Consider the following 22,898-nt stretch of genomic DNA (forward strand, 5'->3'; position numbering starts at 1 on the left):
AGTACTGTATCAACATATTCACCATTGACTACACAATCATACAAAAACACCACAGTGCACAAGGGTGAAAAACAGTTGCTTTAATGTCAAATCAGTTACAAGTGCAACTTTGATCATGTCCCACTGTTTAACAGCCTCAATTTGCAAATGCTTTTTGTTTTGCTATTTCATTCAACACCCCCCAAGTCAGAATATCCTTTCCTGTGCTAAATAATGGCGGACTTTTGTTTTTAATTGTAGCTTTCTAGATCATGAGACCCATTTTTATAGTTTTAATTTGATGATTTGTTGTGCAGAAGAGTTCATTTCTATTCCTCTCTTACTTTTAAGAAAACAATGTTTATTAAGGTATTAATGGTGTATAACACAACACAAGTTGCAGCATGAACTAAAACTAAATGGGCAGTGATACTGGTGATAATGGAGGGTCAAGTGTGCAGCCCACCTTTCACAGACACAGTTCCATAACTCATCACACAACAAACTATCTGTTTAACGTTAAAATGTTTTATGTTTACTATAAACAATTAGGCCCAATGATTGAAATTAGCAAGACCTCACCAACATCTCCATGATTTCATGGGCTACAATCAAACATTGGAGAGGAAAGTTGGTTAGTTCCCACCTGTTAGTAATATAAATTAATCAATAATCATTATTTTTGCTGCTATGCCTGTCGCTCATTTCATTTTCAACACCAGGCCCATGCCAGCATTAAATGTGTTGTAGATACCCACAACTGAGTGCATTCAGTCTCAGTAACACCTGTGAGCAGCTACAGTATGAAAACTACAACTACTGAGAGATAAAGTACCAAGAAATCCTCACCTTAATGCCAGATCTGCCAACAAGTGAATCTATTTTATTTCAGATTCATATTGTTCAAAAGTTCTTGAAATACAGATAGTAACTTAGAAATTCACAAACTCCTAGCTATTGTTGCAACACATATCCAGGCCAAAGACCAAAAACATGTTAAATCCTAGTAATAGTTTAATAAAGAAACACACAAACATAAAAGCCTAAAAATGTCACACCTTATCAACTCCCACATTTAAGCCAGCAAAATAAAAAACACAAGTAAGGTTGCATTAGCCTTACCTCAAATAAAGACTAGAATTCATTAAATACGAGGTACAATTCTTTATGTTCAGCCTTTACCAATCCCATGGATGACTGACAGTGTCATGACAAGTCCGTCAGGTATCTCTGAAGGGTCTTGTGTGAAAGTATCAATTTAGCATGCGTACTCCGATTTCAGGACAAATGAACCACTTTGAAGCACCCGCCCTCACATTTACAACAAGGGGAATCCGTGTTTGTAATTGTTTATGCCCAGCTGAAGACAGGCAAGGTAAAACTCACCCGCTGAGGCATCACTTCCCAAAATTCAACCCCTCCCACCCCCCCGTGCGTCCTCCCTCAGACCCCCTGTGCGTCCCTCTCCTTTCCCCGCCTACTGCCTCACTGTACAGCCTGCTCGTTGGCTGTGCTGCCCGAGTCCTGGGGCTTCATGACGTCAGGGAGCTCTGGGGGAGTGGAGAAGGGCTCGATCCTCAGCTGCTCAAATGAATCATCTGGGAGAATGACAGGAAGTGACGACAGTGAAAAGAGAGAGAAGATACATGACACAGAAAGTAAATCAGAGCAAAATTAAGAGCTCTTAAAACTGTGGCATGAAATAAAAAGTGAATGATTGGTGCAGTGACTATGAATAAAATTGGTTTGATCTAAGTGTGAAATACTTACCACCCAGACGAAAAGCTAATCCCACCGTGGCTGGGGCCTGAGGTCGGGCTGTTTGATTTGTGAAGCCACAATTGCCAAGAGTTTGACCGTCATTAAGCAGCACGTCATCCTGGTGAAGAAAATGAACAAAGTACTGTAGAGCCAGCTGTTCACTGACCAAATGTTTTTGTTTCACTGTACAAAGTGCACATTATAACTGTGTACCTCTCAGAGATAATGTTCAAGGTGTCTGGAGAGATTTAGGAGACCAAATTGCCAGAGATTTGTTACAAGGTGAAATTGGTGCACTCTCGTATGAAGACTATTGTGTTTCTCTAAGCCAGAAAGTTTAAGGTGTATTCAGTGTCAGTTAAGTTAAGACAAAGAATCTTGTTAAATTAAAGGGTTCAGGAGAGAAGTAGTTCAAGCTTTGCATTCGGCTCTGCTAAGGGTGAATGATATGGATGAAGTCCTCTATCACATGTAATTTCAAATTACAACATATACATTACGATATAAAATTACAAACTTTCTGGAAAATGAATTGAGAAACTCATTATAGATAAAATAATCAGACAGGCATGTCTATCTCTCATGTAATTAATCCACTGGCCAAACAAACCAACATACTTCCCCATACTGATGAAAGAAACACCCAACAGAGGTCCTGCTCATTGGAACATTTAACACAAATTGACACAATAGTCTGGTCTAATACAACCAGTTAAAGAGATAACAACTTCATAAATGGTATTATCACTTAGTCTATACAATGTTAAATAATAAAAAAAAGATGAATAAAAATAATTATGAATAAGGTCTCCAATTTGCTTGTTTTGTCTGACCAATAATCCAAAACCTAAGAATATTCAGTTTACTGTCAAAAAAGAAAGATCCTGATACTTAAAAAGCTGAGACCAGAGAATGCCATTTCAGCTTGAAAACAATTAACTGACTATCATTTGCTGCTGATTAAATTTCTGTCAATTGACTTAACAATTAATAAACTAATCACTGCAGCTCTGAATGGTACAGCTAATTCTTGGAACATAATCAAATTTACACAGTCTCATAGTGTATATTTTAATATTACCCACCCCTACACTCACCTCGATCAGAAAGTGCTTTAGCAAAAATATGAATTCTTATATTGCTCTAAACTTACATGAACATGTTACACCAACAAGCCAGTATGAACAACAACAACAACAACAAACCAAGAACCTGTTTGTTACATACACATGGTTCAGTAAATGGTCATTTCACTAATCACACACCTCACCCCAAAGAAATAGTGTTTTGAGTGACAGGTAATTACAGTTCAATTTTATATGACTGATAGAGCAAAGTTGCTCTCTAATCTGTTATGATCATTTAAAAATAACTGATAATGTGCCTCATGTTTTCCTTCAGTACTGGAAGATAGTTTATTGGCTGTACCAACCCTGCCATCACAGAAAAACTGTAAGATGTATCATGGTCATTTATTTCACCTTATAAAGCCTCTGATCTTCAGGTGGCCTCTTTAAAATGCCTTCCACTATGCGCTTCAGTTCATAGACTGTGGTAGACTCTTTGGCATCTGTGAAGATGGTCGTCTTGTGACGTCGGATCATTAGAAACACATCCTGAAAGCACAGAGGAAAGAGTGGAAATGAGACACTGAATCACATTAGAAAAACATGGTTGACCTTGTAAATGCTGCTTTCTCAAACATGATGCTGTAAACCTCTGGAGGCACATTTTACCCTGAAACAACTCATTCATGGGTTTTAATCAGATTATTCCAAAAATAGAAAAACAACCAAGATGTCATGTATCTAGGATGACCTCCCATTGCCTATTTCAAACTCATTTACCCTGCTGATGAATAAAGCATTGTAGTGTGAGGACAAATAATTGAAAATCTACCAACTACTGCTTATCTCAATGGTAAAACAAAACATCAGCTTCCATCACCAGATAGAGAATTTTTCACTTGTAAATACTGAACAATTGAAGTAAAAGCATAGGCATAATGTGCTACTTACTATGAGTTTTTTTTAATCACAATAAAATGGTTCAGTACATTCATCACAGAGCCACCACATCAAAATGGGTTCTAACACAAAGTTCTTAATAATTAGGTGAAATATCCAAAGAAAATACATACCAACAACATGACTGATGTTAAATCAAGTGAAACTCTAAAAGTACACGGATCCACTACTGATGCAAATGAAGTTTCAAATGAGATTAACCACTACTACTGACAAAAGTTAAACCAAATTAGATAGTAGATAACTGTGTTCATAGACTTAAACTGCCTGTACTAGGCAGGTAAAACAGGATGGGGCTGTACGGCAACAATCGTGGTGAAGCTGGCACTGGCAGCAGTTTAGGGAGTTCGTTAATGAACAAACAGCCCTCCTTAACGTTACACCAACCTCCACACCTTGGCGTTTTAAGACCTACAGTGCAGCAGCTGCTTGCTAGCGTCATGGCGTGATAGCTTAGCTGTGGCAACTAGCCAAAGGTAGCCGTTCAGCCAACTGTTAGCTACAGTAGCTTCCTCAATAAATAGGGCATGGAAAAGTTAGCTACTAAGTACTCAACACTTGTCAAACAGTTAATCGCTACATTTAACTGTTAACACTACCCAAGCCTTTTAATCTAAGTTGTTTCTCAGACGATAACATTAGCCGAGCTACAGCAGCTAATGACAACTTTAGCTAGTTAGCTTCCTCGCGGCTAGCTATCCATTTGTCAAAAAATAAAGTTTGTTGGTAGAGCTGTCACTTATCCAGAACAATGTTATTTTCTATGTCCTTTTATCTGGACCCCTCTTCGCTAACCCTGCTCGAGCTTTTGTAATGCCATGTTCAGCTAGCGTGAGCTGGTGTGTTGACGTTAACCAACGCTGGGATGCTAACCCACGATAGCAATGGTTAGCTAAACAAAGGCATAAGCTTTTGGATGGTCGTTTTTTGTGACAAGCTTAGTTCACCTACTGACAGCACACATTTCAACGCCCAGAGAAGGATTTAATGACTAATTTAAGTAGGCTTTGCTCAGTCAATAGGCCGTTACGGTATGAGCTGTATCTGTTTTCCTCACTCACCATTTCTTGCGGTAGGCTGCACTCAGAAAAAAAAACGCCTCCACTGCACAGCGACAACAGTGAGATCACAGCGGCATCAGAGACAGCTGCGGCTCCTGGATCATCCACCAGGGGGCAGTGCTCTGGCTTTATTCAGCGAGTCAGTGGTGCTGTATCGTTATGATCGGTTATGATACTGTCAGAAATCAGCAACATATTGTAATGTGGCTTTTAAAATTGAGTATTTTCGCTCATATGGAGTAAAACCAAGAACATTGATGTGTCGCTTTACTGTTTTTTAACTAAGGTCATGTGGTTGAAAGCACAATTACTATTACTGTAGTATGTTTCAGTATAATATACTTTTTTTATAGTTTCTTGAGATACGTTATTTCTTTTTTCCAATAGATCCCTGGTCAATATGGTCGCGTAGTGTCTGTGTGAAGTGTCACATAGTTAGATAAGAAGATAAGATTCATTTACAACAATCACATATAGTATAACACAACAAAACAAGGCTTGACAGACATGAGAGAGAAAACAAATATTTAGAACAATTACATTCCTCAAAAGACTTTATTAAATATGATGCCCAAACGTGCCCAAAATGCAGTTTTAGCAAGTTTTGTGCAAACCTTTGGGGCATTGATGATCCATTTAAATCATTTCTTGTGATGGCTATAAGAAAAAAGGAGAAAGCAGTCCACTAAGCATGGCGTCCGTGGCGAAGTCTTTACAGTTAACTTGTACAAATTACAATGATGTGTTCTTGTTCCAACAATCAAAATATCCTCACACGATAAACAAAGAATGTATTTGTGACACTACTGTGGTTTCTCACGAGGCTTCAATCCTTTATTTGGATTCAGCAATAGAACAGTTTTGTAGGATCAAAGCCTGTAATTCCACAATGAACTGAACAGAGCCTCATCATTATTAACAAACATTGTGTTGCCCTCCCTGGTGAAACAAACAGGTGTGTTTCTTTTCACTAGCTGGGTCTTTTGTATGATAAGACTTCATTTCCTCCTTTCAGTCTGACAGCAGCTGTCACCGCAGTGAGTGGGACAGCTGAACCCACAGCTGAGACACATACAGATCAAATGAGGTGTCATAAGATGTTTACGATCACAATTTGTTTTTTTCTCTCACGATGTTTATAATTTAGTGGTTTAGTCGGGTGGTCAGCAGCAGCCACAAATACGTGATACAGAACAAGTTTAACATTCACACATATGGCACATTTTCAATAATTGTTTTTGTTTGTTTGATTGATTTTTTATTTTTAAAAAAATGTATTCAAGTTGTCCTGTCTAGCAAATGTAAACACGCTCTTGAAACTGTGCTGTTGTCCTATTTGACATTTTGTATGAAAGATGACAAATTACTGTGGTAGTTCTACTTGAACACAATCTGTAAACACAGGCTGTAATTCATAAGTTGACACCAGGTGCAGGTGCAAGTGCAGATGCAACGCTGTCATAACAGATGTGATTCTCATACTACTGATGCTCTACATACTGCATATGACTGATCATGTGTAACGTCTGACATATTTGCACTTCCTGAATTTGGAAAACAAGACATGGTGCTGACAAAATACTTGATCTTCAATGCACGATTAGACACAAATATTTTTGTCTCATTTCTCATTATTTTCAAAAGCTAGTTTATTGACATATTTTACATTTTATGGAAAAAAAAAAGCAACAGCAAAAAACAGCCTTAAATTTGCCAGCTCATATTAACTGAACTGGCTGGACTAACACTGACTCATACTTTCTCAAGAAATACCACTTGGGGGCACTTGAAACAGGACACCAACTCACAAGACACAAACAAATCCTAATGTAAAAACCAAATGTTGTCCATCAGACTCAGATGCCTCAAGCCTAAACTTACATCACTTTTACATAAAGTGTGCTGACCTGATCTTGACTTCCATTCTGGTACCACACTGCATTTTGTACACTTTGAGACAGTTCATTGTGGTACAATATAAACAACAGATATACAATTTCACATCCAAAAATTTGATACAAAACTGAACTGAAAATGGCCTTCTACTGACTTGATGGACCAACAGTTTTAATGCGTCCTGTAGAAGATGCTACAAACGTTTGCAGTTTCATCTCCAAAATCTGTGCAGTCAGCAAAGTCCTCATCTTCACCAAACTACCAGGGTTCTCATGTTCCCATATTGTGGCCATGAAGTGAAGTACAATAGCACTTTTGCATAACAATCTTCGACTACGTCAAAATACTTTCATGACTGAAAAATATTCTTCCTCCCTGAGTCCAGTTTGGTATCCACTTTCATTGACCTGCAAAATAATAATGTTACTGTTACATGATTTTCTCAAACTTCTCTGAGATCTTTTTTAAATTCACTGATTTACTGGAAAACATCTTTAAAAGTGACAAGTTATTCCACAAATTCCACAACCCCATTCAAATGAAGAGTATTGTATTAAAGTATTAAACATGTACTTGCACACAAAACCTTAATATACATTCAACTCACCCGATAAACACCTATCTAACCACAAAAGCACTTTCTCTGATCTTGGAATAAGCATACTGTGGAAGAGAGAGGCAAGAACACAAGAGTCATTTTACAGCTTCCATAAGACAAAGGATCATCAAAACTCAAAATGTTCTAAACCTACACCTACATTAAGTCCTCTGGGGGACTGGACAGGCTCCAGTCCTCCACAGCAAAGCATTGAAAAAGGCCTCTCCTTGGTCTTTGAATGCTCTTTGAAACACAGACTGAAAACTTTGGCAGGCAGGTAGACGTCCCAGTCAGCCGCATGCTCTTGTATTAGATCACTAACCATCCTGTTGGGAAGCAGCAATTAGAAAAAAATACAGTATTCACTTGAAGGCCAATTACACAGGTTTCCTGAAAAGCATGTAGCAATTTAAAACCGCCAGATTACACTTCACAGAAGAGCTACGGCTGTATCAATGACGTACACTTGACCTGTGGTTTTTTCATATTTCTTTTGCTAACTGGCCAATATTTTGTCAATTCAGAACATTGAGATGCATCAGTGCAAGACTGTTATTAATATGAGAATAAATATTCTCTGGGATTTTCATTTTTGGAGACAGATTTGATCAGCCTGAACATGGATGATACCAGTCTAACACAAATGTGCGGAGAGATGTTCTGCCGTTCTTCACGGACAATCCATTTCAGCTGCTCTCTGCTGGAGGGCTTTTGCTGCTCTACTTTCCACTTTAAAATACTCCAAAGGTTTTCTATAGGGTTCAAATCAGGGAAAATACTTGGCCAGGCCATAGTTCTCTCCTTTTTTCATCTTTAAAAACTAGGCCAGGTACCCAACAAACATACTGGACTCCATCTGATCCAAACAAATTTATTTTGGAGAATAGAAATAGAAAATAATGTGCTGCCAGTATTCATTGGGCCTCTTTTCATGTTCTTTGGCAAAGTTAAATCTTTTTGTGCTGTTTTTTTGAGTAATGGTTTTCTCCTTGGATGCCGTACATAGAGGATAAATTGATGCAATGTCCTTCATACTTTCTGACGAGTCACTCTTTCCACAGATATTACTTGTGCCAGGTCAGAAGCACCTACTCATCTGTTTTTTAATGCAAACTTGCGTAAATAGTGAATTGTGTGTGGCATCTTTTTTTGAGGATGACCACTGCACCTTCTGTTACTGGTAGTATGGCTTTTCCCACTGATGCTCTTGTACCCTCTCACATCTTTATGAAGTGTCACAATTCTCATTTGTTCAGGCAGTTCTTTACCATGTGGAGCCATGTTGCAGCAGACACAATCCAAGTGCTCACTTTTGTTGTATTGAGGTTAAACTTCACTTAAACTTAAAATTATACAATTATTGCAAGATGGCACAGTTTTGAATCATTTAACATTTTTAGTAGCACTGCACAGGGGTGTACTCTGCTGTAAACTATAAACACACACCTGTCAATGAGCTGCTGTGTGATCAAATCTGCAGTGCCGGTCTGCTGATGATAGACGACGAGAGCGATGGTGACCTTCAGCTGATCTTTTAGCTCTCTGTTGATCTAGAACGGAGATACGTTATTTATGTGAGACACTGGCTGATTAGGACACAATATTATCATAATATTCTATTCAAGTTCCACCACCTCAGAACGTTTCTAAAAAGTCTTTCTAAAAGATGACATCTATTCCTGGGGTTTTCAGACCATATTCTAAGCTCTTTGGCTGTCTACTGTCGTACTGGAGTCTAAAATCTGTGTATTCATTTATTTTAACCAAGATAAAAAATGAAAATTATTTTGGTAGCATTCAATAACAACAAATCTCACAAGTCGTATGCTGTGTCCACATCATATGGGATGGATGACTGGAAAAATAGCTTGTACGTTTCCCAGTCTTAAGTCTGACTTTGATGTTGATACAAACTCTATTTTACCAGGACAGAAACTGGAAATAACAATAACTCTACTATGACATAAATACAGCATAAGCCATTAGCATATTGTTAGTGCCTCGTGGGAGTTGTAGTTTTCTTATCTAGCCTATGAAACAAAGATTAACAAGGAAAGGGGAAGTAACTTAAGTTCTCAATAACAATATGAATGGTTCGGTCGGCCATACACTCACTTTGTGGACTATGTCATGAGGCAGCCTTGAGAGGATTCTGAACGGGTATCCAAAGTGGGCGATGATGTCCACGATGTGTTTTGCCACATGTGGAGGGAGGCACGACTGCATGGGCACAGCTTCCACCCACTTGGAGTAATAATCCGTCACAGTCAAAATGTATTTGTGTCCATTCAGTGTTTGGGGCAGGGGTCCTCTGACATCCAGACCAAGCCACTGCCATGGTTCTTTCACCTGCAATCACATTATATCATGTCATCATACGATGTGATCCGCTAATAATCCCAGTTTTTGCTGATTGTATTTAATATAGTCAAGGTTTTCATACAGGCAACAGACCTACCTCTATTAGGTTTTCACGATCTTTACATTCTGTCTGTGGAAATTACAGAAAACCATTTGATTAAAATACATCACAACACAGAGGTCAGAGTGTGAAAGTGAAAATATAGTCATTTAAAAGTTTAAAATCATGTCAACTACTTACACTGAAATCATCATCTGGAGCCCACTGAATATCCTGTCAGTGACAAATGGACAATATAGATACAAATATGAAGTTACAGTATTTGATACTTGTAAACATTTGACAAAAAAAGGCACGTTGATTTGCCCAAAGTTGTACCACAATTGCCATAATTTAGTAATACCCCTTACCTGTGGTACACAGTAATCTCCATGGAAGAAATGAGGAAATGACTCAATTTTCATCAGCCCTTCATCTACTATGATCCTCCATTTGTCAGATTTTTTTGAGTCTTTGTCTCTGACCATAGAAACAGAAAATATCAACACATTAAAAGAGGAAAAAACCCAAATGTTAACAAATCTGATTTCTTATCAACAACTGACCTACATTGTGGCACCAACAAGTGTGTACCACAGACAGTCGTGTTGCTCTGCTAGCCAGTAAGCTTGGCTTCGAACCTGGCTTTGACTTTCAGAGAAAGCTACAAGACACGTACAGATCCAGGGAGCAGTGGAGCGATAATGGATCCTGACCTGGCTGCAGTTATTAGATCCCCATTGTGAGAGGAGCTCAGTTCAGGCTTTGATTAACATTTACAATACTTTATTGCATCCATCATTTTTTAGATTTTTTATCTTTTACAGGAAACTTCAGCTCCTGGTTCTGATTTGCCATCAGATGGCATCAGCTACATCAATACCAACACGCCATCAGCCCGCTCTGCAGTAAGACCCAATGCAGAACCCCCCTTATACGACACCTGCATATCTGTGCGATGGATAAAACCATGCATATCTGGTATATCTGAAGCAGACTACACACCCAGACTTCTCAGAGAGGAGTCATGGCCTCAGGCAGAGCACACCAGGAAACAGCTGGAGTCCTCCTCCAGTGAGGAGTCCACAAGCTTATTCTGCATCATCAGAAAAACCCTGGAGACGTTTGCTTCTCTGAATGACCAAAATGATGACGTCTCAGTGTACTGAAAAAACCTAAACGCAAAACGCAGAAGTTGCCACCACACATACATCCACATTTCCAGCATGAAGTACAGTAGGTATTTATAGACATCTCATTATTAGTTCTTGTTTTCATACCGGTCAAACGTCAGGGTCTCACTGACCTCAGCATCATAAATATAAATATTTAATATTTATATAGATATTTTAAGGGTTACCACTGATGTCATGCCAGAACTGACACAACTTCTTCTGCATCTACCCCAAAGTTTTCTCGGAAGAACTGAATGGACTGCAATATTTCTTTTCGTTCATTTGAACTAACACAACAAAAATCCCTCATGTGATGATTGATGACATGAAGGCAGAACCTGTAATTCATGGTCTATTACCTTATCTAAATGTACACATGTAATGTAAATATGTAATGTTGTTCTTTGTGTACTGAGTAACCATCTCATTTCACTACATACAGTGCACTGAACAGAAGCAGAATATCCACTGGTTTAGATTGTGGATTCAGTATGATTTAGTAAGAAAAAATCTGCACTACTTTTAATTTCTATATTTTTCCTGTGACATTTTTGGATTATATGTGCTGATTTATTATTAACCATTACTTTTGTTGAACTATGGCTTGTTCTAAATGGAAAAGTGACTAAATGAAAGTAAAGCAGGTGTAAAATCAAACAGTGGAGGGCTAAGGCAAAGCTTCTATGTTTAGAAATACCATACCGTGCAGGCTCTGGCTCTGTCTGGCCGGTCTCTTTGTTTTGAACGTTTCGCTTCCCTGTGGCAGGAGAGGTTGTTGGAGACTGAGCTGGACTCATCTGTGAGGCTTTACCATGTGGCTGGGTTCAGAACACGAGGAAACAACACAATGAATGTTTGGAAGTTTGTATTAATTATGTTTAGCACCATGGAGTCTGTATAATAGCTTGAATAAAGACAGCATTTATGTTACAGTTTTATAATTTTAGAGAAAATAGACCAACTTGCTTATGAAAACAGCCACAAATGACAACTGAATCACAGAATTTAACAGTGAAATACCATTACAGGATGCTCTCACCTTGTGTCTCTTACTTCTTGGTTTGATGGAAGCCTACATCAGGGAGACAGTGACAGTAGTTGCATATGAGACATTTACTTAATTGAATTATCACAAACAGATGAAGAGGATTTCTAAGGAAGACATTGGCCTATCAAAGAGTTTAGTTTAGTTTTACTTTACTGCCAAATATAGATGACCTGGGAGCAGACTTGCTGGAAACTACTTTTCCCACACAAAGGAACAGATGTATTTTTTTTTTTCAAATGGTCCACTGATGCTGAGTTACCTAATACAAACCTTCCTTTTCTGTGTGTCATCGGGCGATGAAAATATGGTGGGAACTGCATCTTCTCTGAGTTTCACACATTTGCCTGTTCTGTCAATGTATTGCTCCTCAAAATGATTGACGCACAGCACAGAAAAGCGGGACGGAGTCCAGTCCTTCCACTTCATGTTGACAAGCCATTTCTTGAGTTTTCGGGGATTGTAAAGTGGAAACCTGTCGTAACACACAACTCATTTAAACAACACTAAGGCCAAGTTCTAACCCTTATATGTACCATTCTCTCATGTGTGGAGTAAATACAACATTGATATTAGAATATTGACATTAAAAAATATGCCTATTTGTTCTCAGTAGCAATAATTGTTCATGGTAAAACTCAAGGCTTCTTCGGAAATCCCTATCTTACATAAGATATGTACAATCCAATGTGGTGTGGCCTGGTGTGATGGGTGTAAAACAAGCAATCAATCTTAACATCACATAAAACACAGTTTGCCATTAAGAGGCTGCAAAAATTGGTAAATTATTGATTTTTTGGATCTGATGTGATATTGTGATATTGTCTCATGTATACCAGCACTACCCCATCATTTGAGTGAGTTGCTCACACTAGAATGAAAAACATCTTGTGATACAGTTGTAGCAAAGTGATGAACATATTTTGTCATGATTTCATCCATTTCATCTTCTTTAAATCAGGCAGCCAAAAAATGAAAATGATTCTCTCCTGTAAGAGCGTTGTTATATGTTTTAATGCACTGAGAATTCATTTTGACTATACAACTATGCCTTTATTTCTGTTTCCTGGATTCTGATGAAAACAACAGTGAGTTAAGGTTCACTTCCTTTAATAAATACTGTACCAGCAGTTACATGCAGTTTGTCCTCCATCACCCAGGCTATACCAATGAACTCAACACATACAGAGAGACTAAATTAAGTAAGTTTTCACGACATTTTCTTAAATTCGTGTTTACATAAAACGCTGATACCTGCTGAAAAACACTAACTAATGCTTATATTTGTTGCTAGCTTAACAATTACTTCACAAATCAGCTAGCTAACTATTTCCTGGTTTGGGGTGAGAAATTATTACTGATATTGAATACTCACTTAAAAAACTTCACTTCTGGATCGCTGGAGCTTTCACAGTTGTAGGCACATTTATACCTTCCCATTTTGAACACAAATTCGGCCGATTTTGATGTTTAGCGTTGTTTGAACGAACGGTCAAACTGGCTACAATAAATCTACATCCGGTTAGAATTTTCAAAATAAGCCTCATGACATGTTTGAAAGCTTTCCATTGTGCAAAAATCTTAAATACTTTTATTGCATTCAGCAGTACACAAGTATGTTTTTATTTAAGTATTAAACCCTCGCGATAAAACTACATTCAACGCCAATTATTACTTACCCACTAAGCCTAATTACTTATTTTCCGCAATTACCCTACAGAATGTGGCTACCTTGACACAAGCATATTTTGCTTAGGTTCTTCTTCGTGGTGTGTTAATTGTTTGTGAATGCCCAATAGCGCCCCCGTCCTACAGTGAATGCAATTTTTCTTGTTTTTGTTTTTTTCATGTCAATCAAATAATTTTAATAATGATTAAGTTTTGTATTTAAATCTAAATATTCCTGTACAAAATATAGATTTTTTTTATTTCCTTCTATCTTCCCTATTGGGATTTGAACACAAAATGAATCAAACAAGGGGTTCTTAAAAATGTAATTGTTTAATAAATGTTAAACAATGTGATATAAACAATGAGAAGCTCAGTTGCTTTTAGATTTCCACTCAACCCTCCATTCATCCCAGTCCAGCAGAGTTCGTTTTGTGTCCCATCCTGCAGCTTCCACACCTGGAAATTATATTAGCAAAAATCATGCTTCTGTTGATAAAAAAAAAATCACAAGATAAAGCTGATGATTTGTATGTTAGAACAGTTTTATGTGGGCTCACCTTTGAGAAATGGATTGAAAATTGTGTCCATCAGTTTGTGGCTCTCATGCACCATTTCCCAGTGACCTTTTAAAGAAAGAATACAAGTTTACAGTGTTTTAAAGAGTGTAATATTTAAGCACCTCTATTAATTAAATGAATGAAGGCAAGGGCTCACTTTGCTGCTGTTGTGTAGGGGGTTCTGTGTGAGCTGGAGGGCTCATCGTGCTGCTGATCCACACAGCCTGACACATCGCTCTGATTTCATCATGTACTGATGCTTTTGGTCCCAAACAAACACATATGCACCCTGGGAGGTAGACAGCTGAGTTAAAAACATTGAATGTGGCTCTTAAACACACTGTTATTATGTAGAGGGAGAACTCTTCTCAGGCTGACATACCGTTTCTCACTCCTAAGAGGTAAGGCATGTTGTTGTTCTTCAAAGCCAACTGAAGTTCCTCCGGGCTACAAAATAAGCAGAGTTCATTTTAGAGAAGAGTGTAATTTTTCATCATACAAGCAAAAATGGTATATTTAATTACCTTTGTACAACCTCCTGTAGCCTCACTCCGAGTCTGATTGGCACCGTTTTCGTAAATTCTGGACAACATTTCACAATTTTGAATGCACTGAATCAATATATTACAACTGTCAATGAAACTCCAATGAGATCCCTCAAACAGCCAAGAAAACTCCTTAAACTTATGATTTTTCTTTACCCAAGAAAACTGGCTCTCTCTGATTGGCCTCTAGTGGACTCAGGATTCGTTTGTCTCTCAGGTATTGCTGTAACACGATCGAAAGTCGCGCCTCATTGAAGGTTTCCATGACAACCGAACGCACAGCCTTGTAATTGGCAAAGAGGTGGAGCATGGTGAAGAGGAAGAAGAGGCTGAGAGTCAGTCTGAGGGAGAGACAGAGAGAATGAAAATGGAGGTGAACGACATCAAAGACACAACAGACTCCTCAAATAACTAAAAGTTTAATTTCAAGGTCAAGTTAATTGTCATCTGTATGGTCACCACAGGAATCTAATGAATGTAATTCTTGTACATACATACAATGTAGTATTAAATTAAAATGACAAGATATACACTATATAAAAGATGTCCCTATATAATGTAGACCACAAATAAGCAATGTATAAAATACACCTTTTGTAAAGATGTCTTGCAGAAGTTTATATAGGCTGAAGTACAACAGTTAACAGTTTGAGTATTGCACATTCAGAATGGTAAATGGCAGAGACACAGCCTAACTTATATATGTTTGATATAACAACACTTACACTGGATTATCAGTGATTAGGGGGATGAGAATCAAACTGATCAGCAGTCCAGCCAAATTCACTAAAGTCTCCTGTGGAAAATAAAAGACATGTTTTGATGATTTTGTAGATTTATTTATATATTTATTATCAATTAAAACTCAGAAACTTTCAGTGTTAAAACATCTGTCACCACAGGCAGTTTAACAGCATTTCGACATGTCACAGTAGGAAAAGCACAGCTGAAAGTTAACTACATGAGTGCTTTGGTCCATCATCAATGTCATTAATAACACTTTTTCTACTTGACATGTTTGCTGTGAAAAAGTCCTATTGTACTTCTTTATGTATAATGGAATATGACACAGCAAAATGCTCTATACAGGGTATCTGCCCTCATAATGACCATCATATTACAGTTCACTACTTATTCCTTGCATAATCTAAATATAGAAGAGAACATGGATACTGTCTTATTTACAAGATATCACTGTTCACAAAAATAAAAAGTCATAGGTAAAAAAAAAAAAAAAAGTACCTGACTGCCATCTTTAGCAGAGATGTCAGCCATGTTGTCTCTGCGAGCCTGATGAACAGTCAGAGCAGCTCTGGTCGCTCCGCCTGCCACTCCGACAATGGACTGGAGAAGACAAACACACATAACAGTGCCAAACTCAGTTCAGTAAACTTGTGAATCACAGTTTTGTCTTTGAATAGTGATAATAATTGAAGGACTTGACATAAAATGGAAATTCAGTCCAGTTATCAGGCCTCAAAGTTCAGGTCAATGGTTTCCGTTATCCAGTTATTCATGAGCAAAAAAAACAAATTAAAAAAACCCAAAAAAATAAACATAATTTGTGTAGCAGAAGGTAATTTTTTCTGTTCTCTGATTCTGTTTACTCCTAACAGGTCAGATTTAAAGAAAGGGTCATTTCTGACATACTAAATTACATAGGTTCAGTTACTTACTGCTTATTTAGCTTTGTGAATTTAGCTTTAAATTTTTATCACAGCTGACTTAAGTTAGTTATGTTATTTTTACCTTGAATACCCCTGCAGTACACACAATCAAGGTGAAGCAAGCAGGAAAGTGTGGAGCCAATATCTCCATGAACATGGCCATGTCATTGAGAACATCGGCAAACATCCTTGAAAGAAATTTTAAAAAAGGAAAAAGGTTTTAATATGTGTGTTAATTGTATGTTTAGACTCACCAAATCTTCAAAATTTAATACCTGTGCGTAGTTCATACCTCCATTTTTTGGCCTCAGAGTCCAGTTTTGTCCTGTGACAGAGAAATTGATCATACAAAGGAATATCCATCAGTGAAATAGAAACATGAATAAAGTGGGAAAAATTACTTTTATTCGCCTCAATAAAGACACAAATATGAGCCCACCCTTTCCGCCAGGCGAAGAGGATTCTTCCCAACATACCAGTTCCATCTGCAGGCGAAAACATAATTTCACAAGTTGCACTAATGATGCAAGAGTAACGTCATTTTGGTGTTTTTTTGTTTTGTTTTGTTTTTTTAAGGATCACCTCTTAATAACCAGGTGACTGTGGCTGCAGCCACTGTTGCCTCTTGGTTTCCAACTCCGACTCCTCTGAGAGAGGCCTGAGTGGCCAGAGTCCCTGACAGTGAGCTGGAGAAAGCCTGAGTGAGAGAGAGGAGTGTGAATGGAGAGTTTCAGTCTGATGGGGATGGTGATGGTGATGATCTCCATTGGTTTTGGTTTCTTCTACTGTACCTGCACTGTATCCCAAAACTGGTACTGCAGGTAATCATCACTGACACTCTCTGGATACCCTTGAGGCAGAAACACACTCTGAAATTAAAAGTTAAAATCATCAGCTCATGACATTGAGTAAACAGGTAATACTGCTACGTGGAAATGTAGGAAATCCTTACTTTAAAAACCCCAACAATAGAGTTTCCTCTGGATTCACCCTTGCTGCCATCCCTCCTTCTCTCCACCACTCCATCCCTTGCAAAATACTTCCAGGACTCTGCACTGCCGTATCTCTCTGTGGCCAAAACCACACCAATGTCGTTCTCCATTCAGGCTGCTTGAGGCCAAAAACAGATGGACGGTGACTAAACTAACAAACGGAACAACACTACAGTCTGAAATGTATTGGAATATATTTAATACTAGTCCATTTTGGCTGCACAGACGTGTTATCGCACCCACAACGACGTGTCCTGTTTTTTTTTTTGTGGTGCTTCCGTGTTATTTCAGCCTCGAGGTTTGGCGATAACTGATTGGTGGATTGAGAGTTGAAGGCGGAGCCCCGATACAGAGTGACGCACTGATATTATTCCTGCAACACATTTTATTGTACAAGAAACTGTGACCTTGTATAATAATATGTGTGCATCATAAAAATGAGTATTACTGAAAAAAAATGAGTATCAGTTTTGAAATATCTCAGCTTTATTATTATTTGTAACAACAACATTGTTGTTGCATCTCCAGTCAAGTCAAACAGATATAATAACATGAATGAAAATATGAAATAGATTAAAGATAACACAATACACACACAAGAAAAAGGAGAGGAAGAAGCACAGGATCAAAGATTGTGTCAAACAGTAAAAGTTAAATAAAATTAAAATAAATAAAAATACAAAGATCAAAATAAAAAATACTAAAATAGAAGTAATTAGAAAAATAGATATATAATATTTACCATCTTAGCATGCTTATAATCTTTAATTGAGTACAGTTGAGGCTGATGGGGATGTCATTCATTGTCCAGGTTTGTGATCATAAAAGTGTTGGTGGTGGATCACAAGTTATTACAATTCATTAGCAAATGATCTTGTCTGAGGCCCAAAATTCACTTGATTGCTTGAGTTACTTGTATGTTTTCATGTGAGTTTGATTTGTTTGGTCTTTGACCCAAAAGACATAGAAGTTGGGAGGTGACCATGCTGGGAATTAACACAATCAGGATGAAAGCATTTAAAAACATTCTCCATTGTTTTGTATTGACCAGTCAAACATCTTTTTATTTACAAAATGGATCATAACCAAAGTAGAAGATACCAAATCACTGGGGTTTCACATGCACCTGCAGTTAAAAAAAAAAAAAAAAACATGAAATTTTCTCTGTGGTTCCATGGGTGACAAAACAGAGAGGAATGGTCCTGATAGGATGAATAATAATTAGTGTGTGATGTAGAAACCAGTTCAATTGAGCCACAACGGTTGGATGAAAAACCACAATAGATCCTTCTCACGCTCTTACTCAACATGAGGGAAGATCCAGCTGTCCACGGATTGGTTCAGTGTACTGTGGGTGGCATCAGCCCTGAAAAAATGCATTCAGGTATTCATCAATGACTGAGGCAGGGGCAGTAAATACTGCACTTCTTATCCCTGGGTAATAGAGCAAAGGGACGACTGAAGACTAGAAATGCTTAAGCACAAGAAGAGGCCTGATCTGACCCTCTAGTCAAGGTCCAGCACACAAGTGTATCTTTCAAAGCGATATAAGATGCAGGGAGTGTTTCTGTTGTCATGCACAAAAAGACAATGAACTGAGATCTGTTATCTCCACCGAGATGGATTTAGAAAATAGTGACGTTGACAGGAATGTGTGGCTGTTTCAGCCCAAGGCAAGACAAGTGCTGACACACCTTCCCAGCTCCTGTGGAATGTAGCGAGGGAAAGAAAGTCATACTGACTAACAAGGGGAGAGAGGAAGTCAGACCTGCAAACACAAGGAGCAGAATGAATATGAGACCTAATATAACCGGGTGAACAAAGGGTTTGACAAAAGTATGTGTGGGAGGACGAAAGTAAAATGGGCGTGGAAGTTTCATACAGTTTCACTCCTGGTTCTCAAACCCTGTCATTCAACAACTTATACTGCACTGGGACTTTCACAGGAACAGGTCGACAGTGACAGGGCTGGTGTTTGGACCTTTTGTAACTTTCAACTGATTTTTTTTTACATTTAAAGGAAAAAGCTTCATGTGGCAGGTGTCTCCTTAAAATGGATTACTGTTAAGGAGACAAGAAGACAATACACCTGCCTTCCTTCTCACTGGGACTTTAATATACTCTGAGTAAAACACCGGACAAACCAAGGAGCTTCACCAAAGGAGTGTATTAAGACTGAGGAGTGGATTCAAAACAGTGACTCTAAAATTTGATCAGGTTTGTTCTTTAAAGTAATGATTGAGCCCTTAAATCAGGTTTAATTATGTGTAAACTGTAATATCTGGTCAATTTGATATTCATGTTGTTTTATCATGTTTTACTTTCCCTTTTGTTTTAGATCTTTAAGATTGTGTTTTCAGTTGTGTGTGTGCACAGAACAGAAACTTTCATTTCTCTCTCTGCTAGTTTCTCACTACAATGACTCACAGGCCTGTGTAACATTGTGCTGTTCCCTCAGTCCAGCTCTCTACTCATGCCGATAGATATGCAGGGTATGCCGGCGTGTGCTTTGATCAAATCAGAGATTAGATAAATCACATTTTATGTTTTCACCTCTCCATGACAACTTTCAGTCAACCAGGAGGTTTGTGCGTTTTTTAAAGTGCAATCCTACAAGTTTTTCTGGCTTTTTGTTTTTGTAAGGTTAACAGGGAAACACTTTGACCTGTGCCCCATGTTATGCCATTCACAGGGTACTTTCTGTTTTTTCTTGTTGGAAATACCCAATTCCAGGAGACATTGCTACACTCACTAAAGACAACAAACTATGTCTAGATATTTTGAAGGACATGTTTAGAAATCCTTCTTTTAAATTCTTTAAGCTGACGTTTTCTTGCACAGTGCTGTATATAACAACCAAAAGCTAAACACAGGTCACCAGGGCAATTTGGGAACACATGTTTCATCTTTCTGTTTCTTTCTTCACAAATCAAAGCAGCAGCACTCACCATGTGGGGAGTCAGTAAAAGGAAATAATAGCATTTTCACAAGAATAAGATTAGAGATCATTTTCAAACCACTGATACTCCCTTAAGGTCGTGTTGGCACCTAGATTATGCTTGAATGGATCCAGGTGTGTTCCCATAGTGGGTCCAAGAAACAAAGGGTGCCTGGGCAGTGCTTTGACAGAGTGACATCAGTCGTACACAGCAGTACTCAGGTTTGATAAGACTCCGTCACTGTGACGTTGAATGGAGGTGATGTCAGTAATTATCAGCATGTGAGCAGGAGCATAAATAGAACCCAATAGATCAAACACAACCCAAGTCAAGAGAGAGAAGTCAATGAGACACAAAACATCCTTGAGATCTCCTGACCCATGAAGTCTGAACTGTATTCTGAAAAGACCTGGAATACTATACTGATTTTAAGTGTAATTAAGTAAATATTAACCTAAGCAGGGTTTGTCCTCAGATAAAGAAAGTTGAAACCAGCTCCTACGAAGTTCCATTGTCTTGGGAAAAAAAAAAACAATATATCAAGTATGAACAAAGTTGAAACTGTACAGCGGCAACGCAGACAAAACATAAACCTGTTGTGTAAAACTCTTTTGCACATTAAAAGAGGTAAACCTGTCTTAAACATGTTATGTTTTGCAGATATGTCTAACCCACCTCACACGACTGTTACAAAGGGTGAAGCATTGCCACTGACCACCATAGGGTCAGGTGACACCTGCATTCAAATAGTCAGCAGCCTTGGACAGCGTTCTGCGTGCTGCAGGAATGACAAGTACCACAGGAGACTGGCAATCGGCAGCATCATCTGCGGGATCACTTGCATCGGAATCAACGCTCTGATAAATTCAGTCAAGGTATTTGCCAAAGTATAAAGCTGCACATTCCAAAGTCGAGCTGCCGCCTCTGAACTTGTTTAATCAAGACAAGACAAAATAGTTTCTGTTGGTGAATTCAGTGTTATCTAGTAATGATGAATGATGAAGCTGCTACCTCACAGTATCTGTATATTACATCTGTTCGGGGCTCTCAGAGACCCCAGCTGTAAAACAGCTGGTTTAAAACAATGACTTTGCATGTTTTGTATCTGTCATTGGTGTTGACAGCCCTTTTTACAGAGCACTACAGTTCCAAAATAAGTCTGACCGACTTACACATTGTACAGTCCTTAGATTTGTTGACACATAAATAGGAATTATATTTATTCCTGCACATTCCATATAACATGGAAAACCTAAAAGATTTATTGTGATGCCAAATACGATTTCATGGCCATTTTTATTTTCTTTCTACCTAAATGGAATGTGCAAACCTCAGGAAAGGTTATTTTTCTATATATTTGGCAGTAATAAGATCAGAAGAAAAGAATATTTAAAGGGAGAAACAGTTGAGTCTGCAGTTATTTTCTTCATATACAGCAGTGTGGTCCGGAGGACTCAACAGCAAGGAGGTAAAAGTAATCACAGAACTAGACTAAATAACAATCTAGATTATTGCTTATTGTCAGTGGTATGAGTTCAGTTATGAATTCATGTATTTCTTTTCCTGATTTGACCCGTAATTCTTTGCTTCAACAGGCTGAGACAGCAACAGATCCAGAGTCAATGGCCAAGTTTTCACAACGGGCAAGAAAATTTGGCATCATCTCTATTGTGGTGTGGGTTTCCCTTCTGGCCTTAATCCCCGTGCTGATGGCACTGTTCTCATATCTTGCCACTCTGAAAAACTGATCAACTTTGATAAACCTCTGCAGAAGGCAACTAACGAAGTGGCTCTTCAGATTTTGGATGTTTATGGAGACGGACTGTGGACAGTACAAAGCTGCTTATTAATGACTAAAAACCCATGAAGATATGAAGAAACTGGTAGTTACATGAAACACTGCTTTAGCTTTTCCTGTGCTGCTTTCTCAGTTTACACTTTTTCTACTTCTTCTTAAAGCATTTACATTTTTTTATACAAAGAACCACTCAAAAAAATAGTATTAAAAGTCTTATAACTTTTACATGTTTTCTTATACGCTGTAATATTTATTTAACAATATATAAACATATGGACAGTTCTAAATCTAAATGACCATAGAAAATCCAGCATTACCAATAGTTTGAAACATCACACAACATGACACATACACATTATATATTAAAGATTACAGCGGTCATTCCCCAGTAGTGACCCAATCCTTAATATTTTTGCACCTTAATTGCCATGACATATTTAACATACAAATTTTTAGATACTTGTATATACCACAAAAGTTAATAAATTAGTCAATCTGTGAATCTAAAACGTAGCAACTTGTCCATGAAGGATTGGGTCTGTACTGGAAATGTAATGGCACGGCAGTGATCTTGGCAGTGCTTCATCAGAACATTATGAGATCCTTGTTGTGCCAACATTCTCTTATCAATTACTGAATTGTTACCATATTATCTTTATTAATGTCATGTATCAATTTGTAGTACTTTTATACAAATGTGTAACATAAACAATTTTTTATAATAAAATGACAAAAAACTTTTGTGCTTTGAGTTGCATGAAACACCTTGACATGTCCTCATGAAAA

At 37.9% G+C, this 22,898-nt stretch overlaps 3 protein-coding genes and 1 long non-coding RNA gene across 7 annotated transcripts; 1 reads left to right on the forward strand and 3 right to left on the reverse strand.

The window, feature by feature from the left end:
- Window positions 1-59: 59 nt before the first annotated feature.
- On the reverse strand, window positions 60-4,904 carry LOC111217678 (elongin-B). 2 transcript variants are annotated; one of them, XM_022739653.1, is made up of 4 exons: window positions 4,829-4,904; window positions 3,222-3,356; window positions 1,750-1,858; window positions 60-1,577 (listed from the first exon to the last, which is right to left on the reverse strand). In XM_022739653.1, the coding sequence occupies exons 1-4, from the start codon at window positions 4,829-4,831 to the stop codon at window positions 1,465-1,467; spliced, it is 360 nt and encodes a 119-aa protein (XP_022595374.1). In that variant the 5' UTR covers window positions 4,832-4,904; the 3' UTR covers window positions 60-1,464. The 2 variants fall into 2 exon arrangements, with proteins under 2 accessions (XP_022595374.1, XP_022595373.1); XM_022739652.1 differs by lacking the exon at window positions 4,829-4,904 and adding an exon at window positions 3,881-3,945.
- A 1,584-nt stretch (window positions 4,905-6,488) lies between these two features.
- LOC111217462 lies at window positions 6,489-13,437 on the reverse strand. The gene is made up of 12 exons (XM_022739347.1): window positions 13,319-13,437; window positions 12,217-12,418; window positions 11,938-11,970; window positions 11,601-11,716; window positions 10,095-10,203; window positions 9,925-9,957; window positions 9,781-9,813; window positions 9,438-9,671; window positions 8,769-8,872; window positions 7,483-7,648; window positions 7,332-7,387; window positions 6,489-7,131 (listed from the first exon to the last, which is right to left on the reverse strand). Exons 1-11 carry the CDS (start codon window positions 13,381-13,383, stop codon window positions 7,343-7,345), a joined length of 1,140 nt encoding a protein of 379 aa, XP_022595068.1. The 5' UTR covers window positions 13,384-13,437; the 3' UTR covers window positions 6,489-7,131; window positions 7,332-7,342.
- On the forward strand, window positions 13,072-22,849 carry LOC111217463. Of its 2 annotated transcripts, XR_002664955.1 has the most exons (4): window positions 13,072-13,145; window positions 19,396-19,592; window positions 20,975-21,189; window positions 21,910-22,849. It is a non-coding gene; the product is annotated as an uncharacterized LOC111217463 (long non-coding RNA). The 2 variants fall into 2 exon arrangements; XR_002664954.1 differs by lacking the exon at window positions 13,072-13,145 and having other exon boundaries at window positions 19,130-19,592.
- On the reverse strand, window positions 13,929-17,635 carry cunh16orf58 (chromosome unknown C16orf58 homolog). 2 transcript variants are annotated; one of them, XM_022739346.1, is made up of 14 exons: window positions 17,336-17,635; window positions 17,175-17,252; window positions 16,966-17,080; window positions 16,823-16,868; window positions 16,676-16,708; window positions 16,466-16,571; window positions 15,959-16,060; window positions 15,442-15,512; window positions 14,873-15,057; window positions 14,696-14,753; window positions 14,554-14,618; window positions 14,329-14,460; window positions 14,172-14,237; window positions 13,929-14,070 (listed from the first exon to the last, which is right to left on the reverse strand). In XM_022739346.1, exons 1-14 carry the CDS (start codon window positions 17,483-17,485, stop codon window positions 13,985-13,987), a joined length of 1,293 nt encoding a protein of 430 aa, XP_022595067.1. In that variant the 5' UTR covers window positions 17,486-17,635; the 3' UTR covers window positions 13,929-13,984. The 2 variants fall into 2 exon arrangements, with proteins under 2 accessions (XP_022595067.1, XP_022595066.1); XM_022739345.1 differs by having other exon boundaries at window positions 14,329-14,475.
- Window positions 22,850-22,898: the final 49 nt, after the last annotated feature.

Source organism: Seriola dumerili, unplaced genomic scaffold, assembly GCF_002260705.1.
Source record: "Seriola dumerili isolate Sdu_G_001 unplaced genomic scaffold, Sdu_1.0 BDQW01000044.1, whole genome shotgun sequence".
Lineage (NCBI taxonomy): Eukaryota > Metazoa > Chordata > Actinopteri > Carangiformes > Carangidae > Seriola > Seriola dumerili.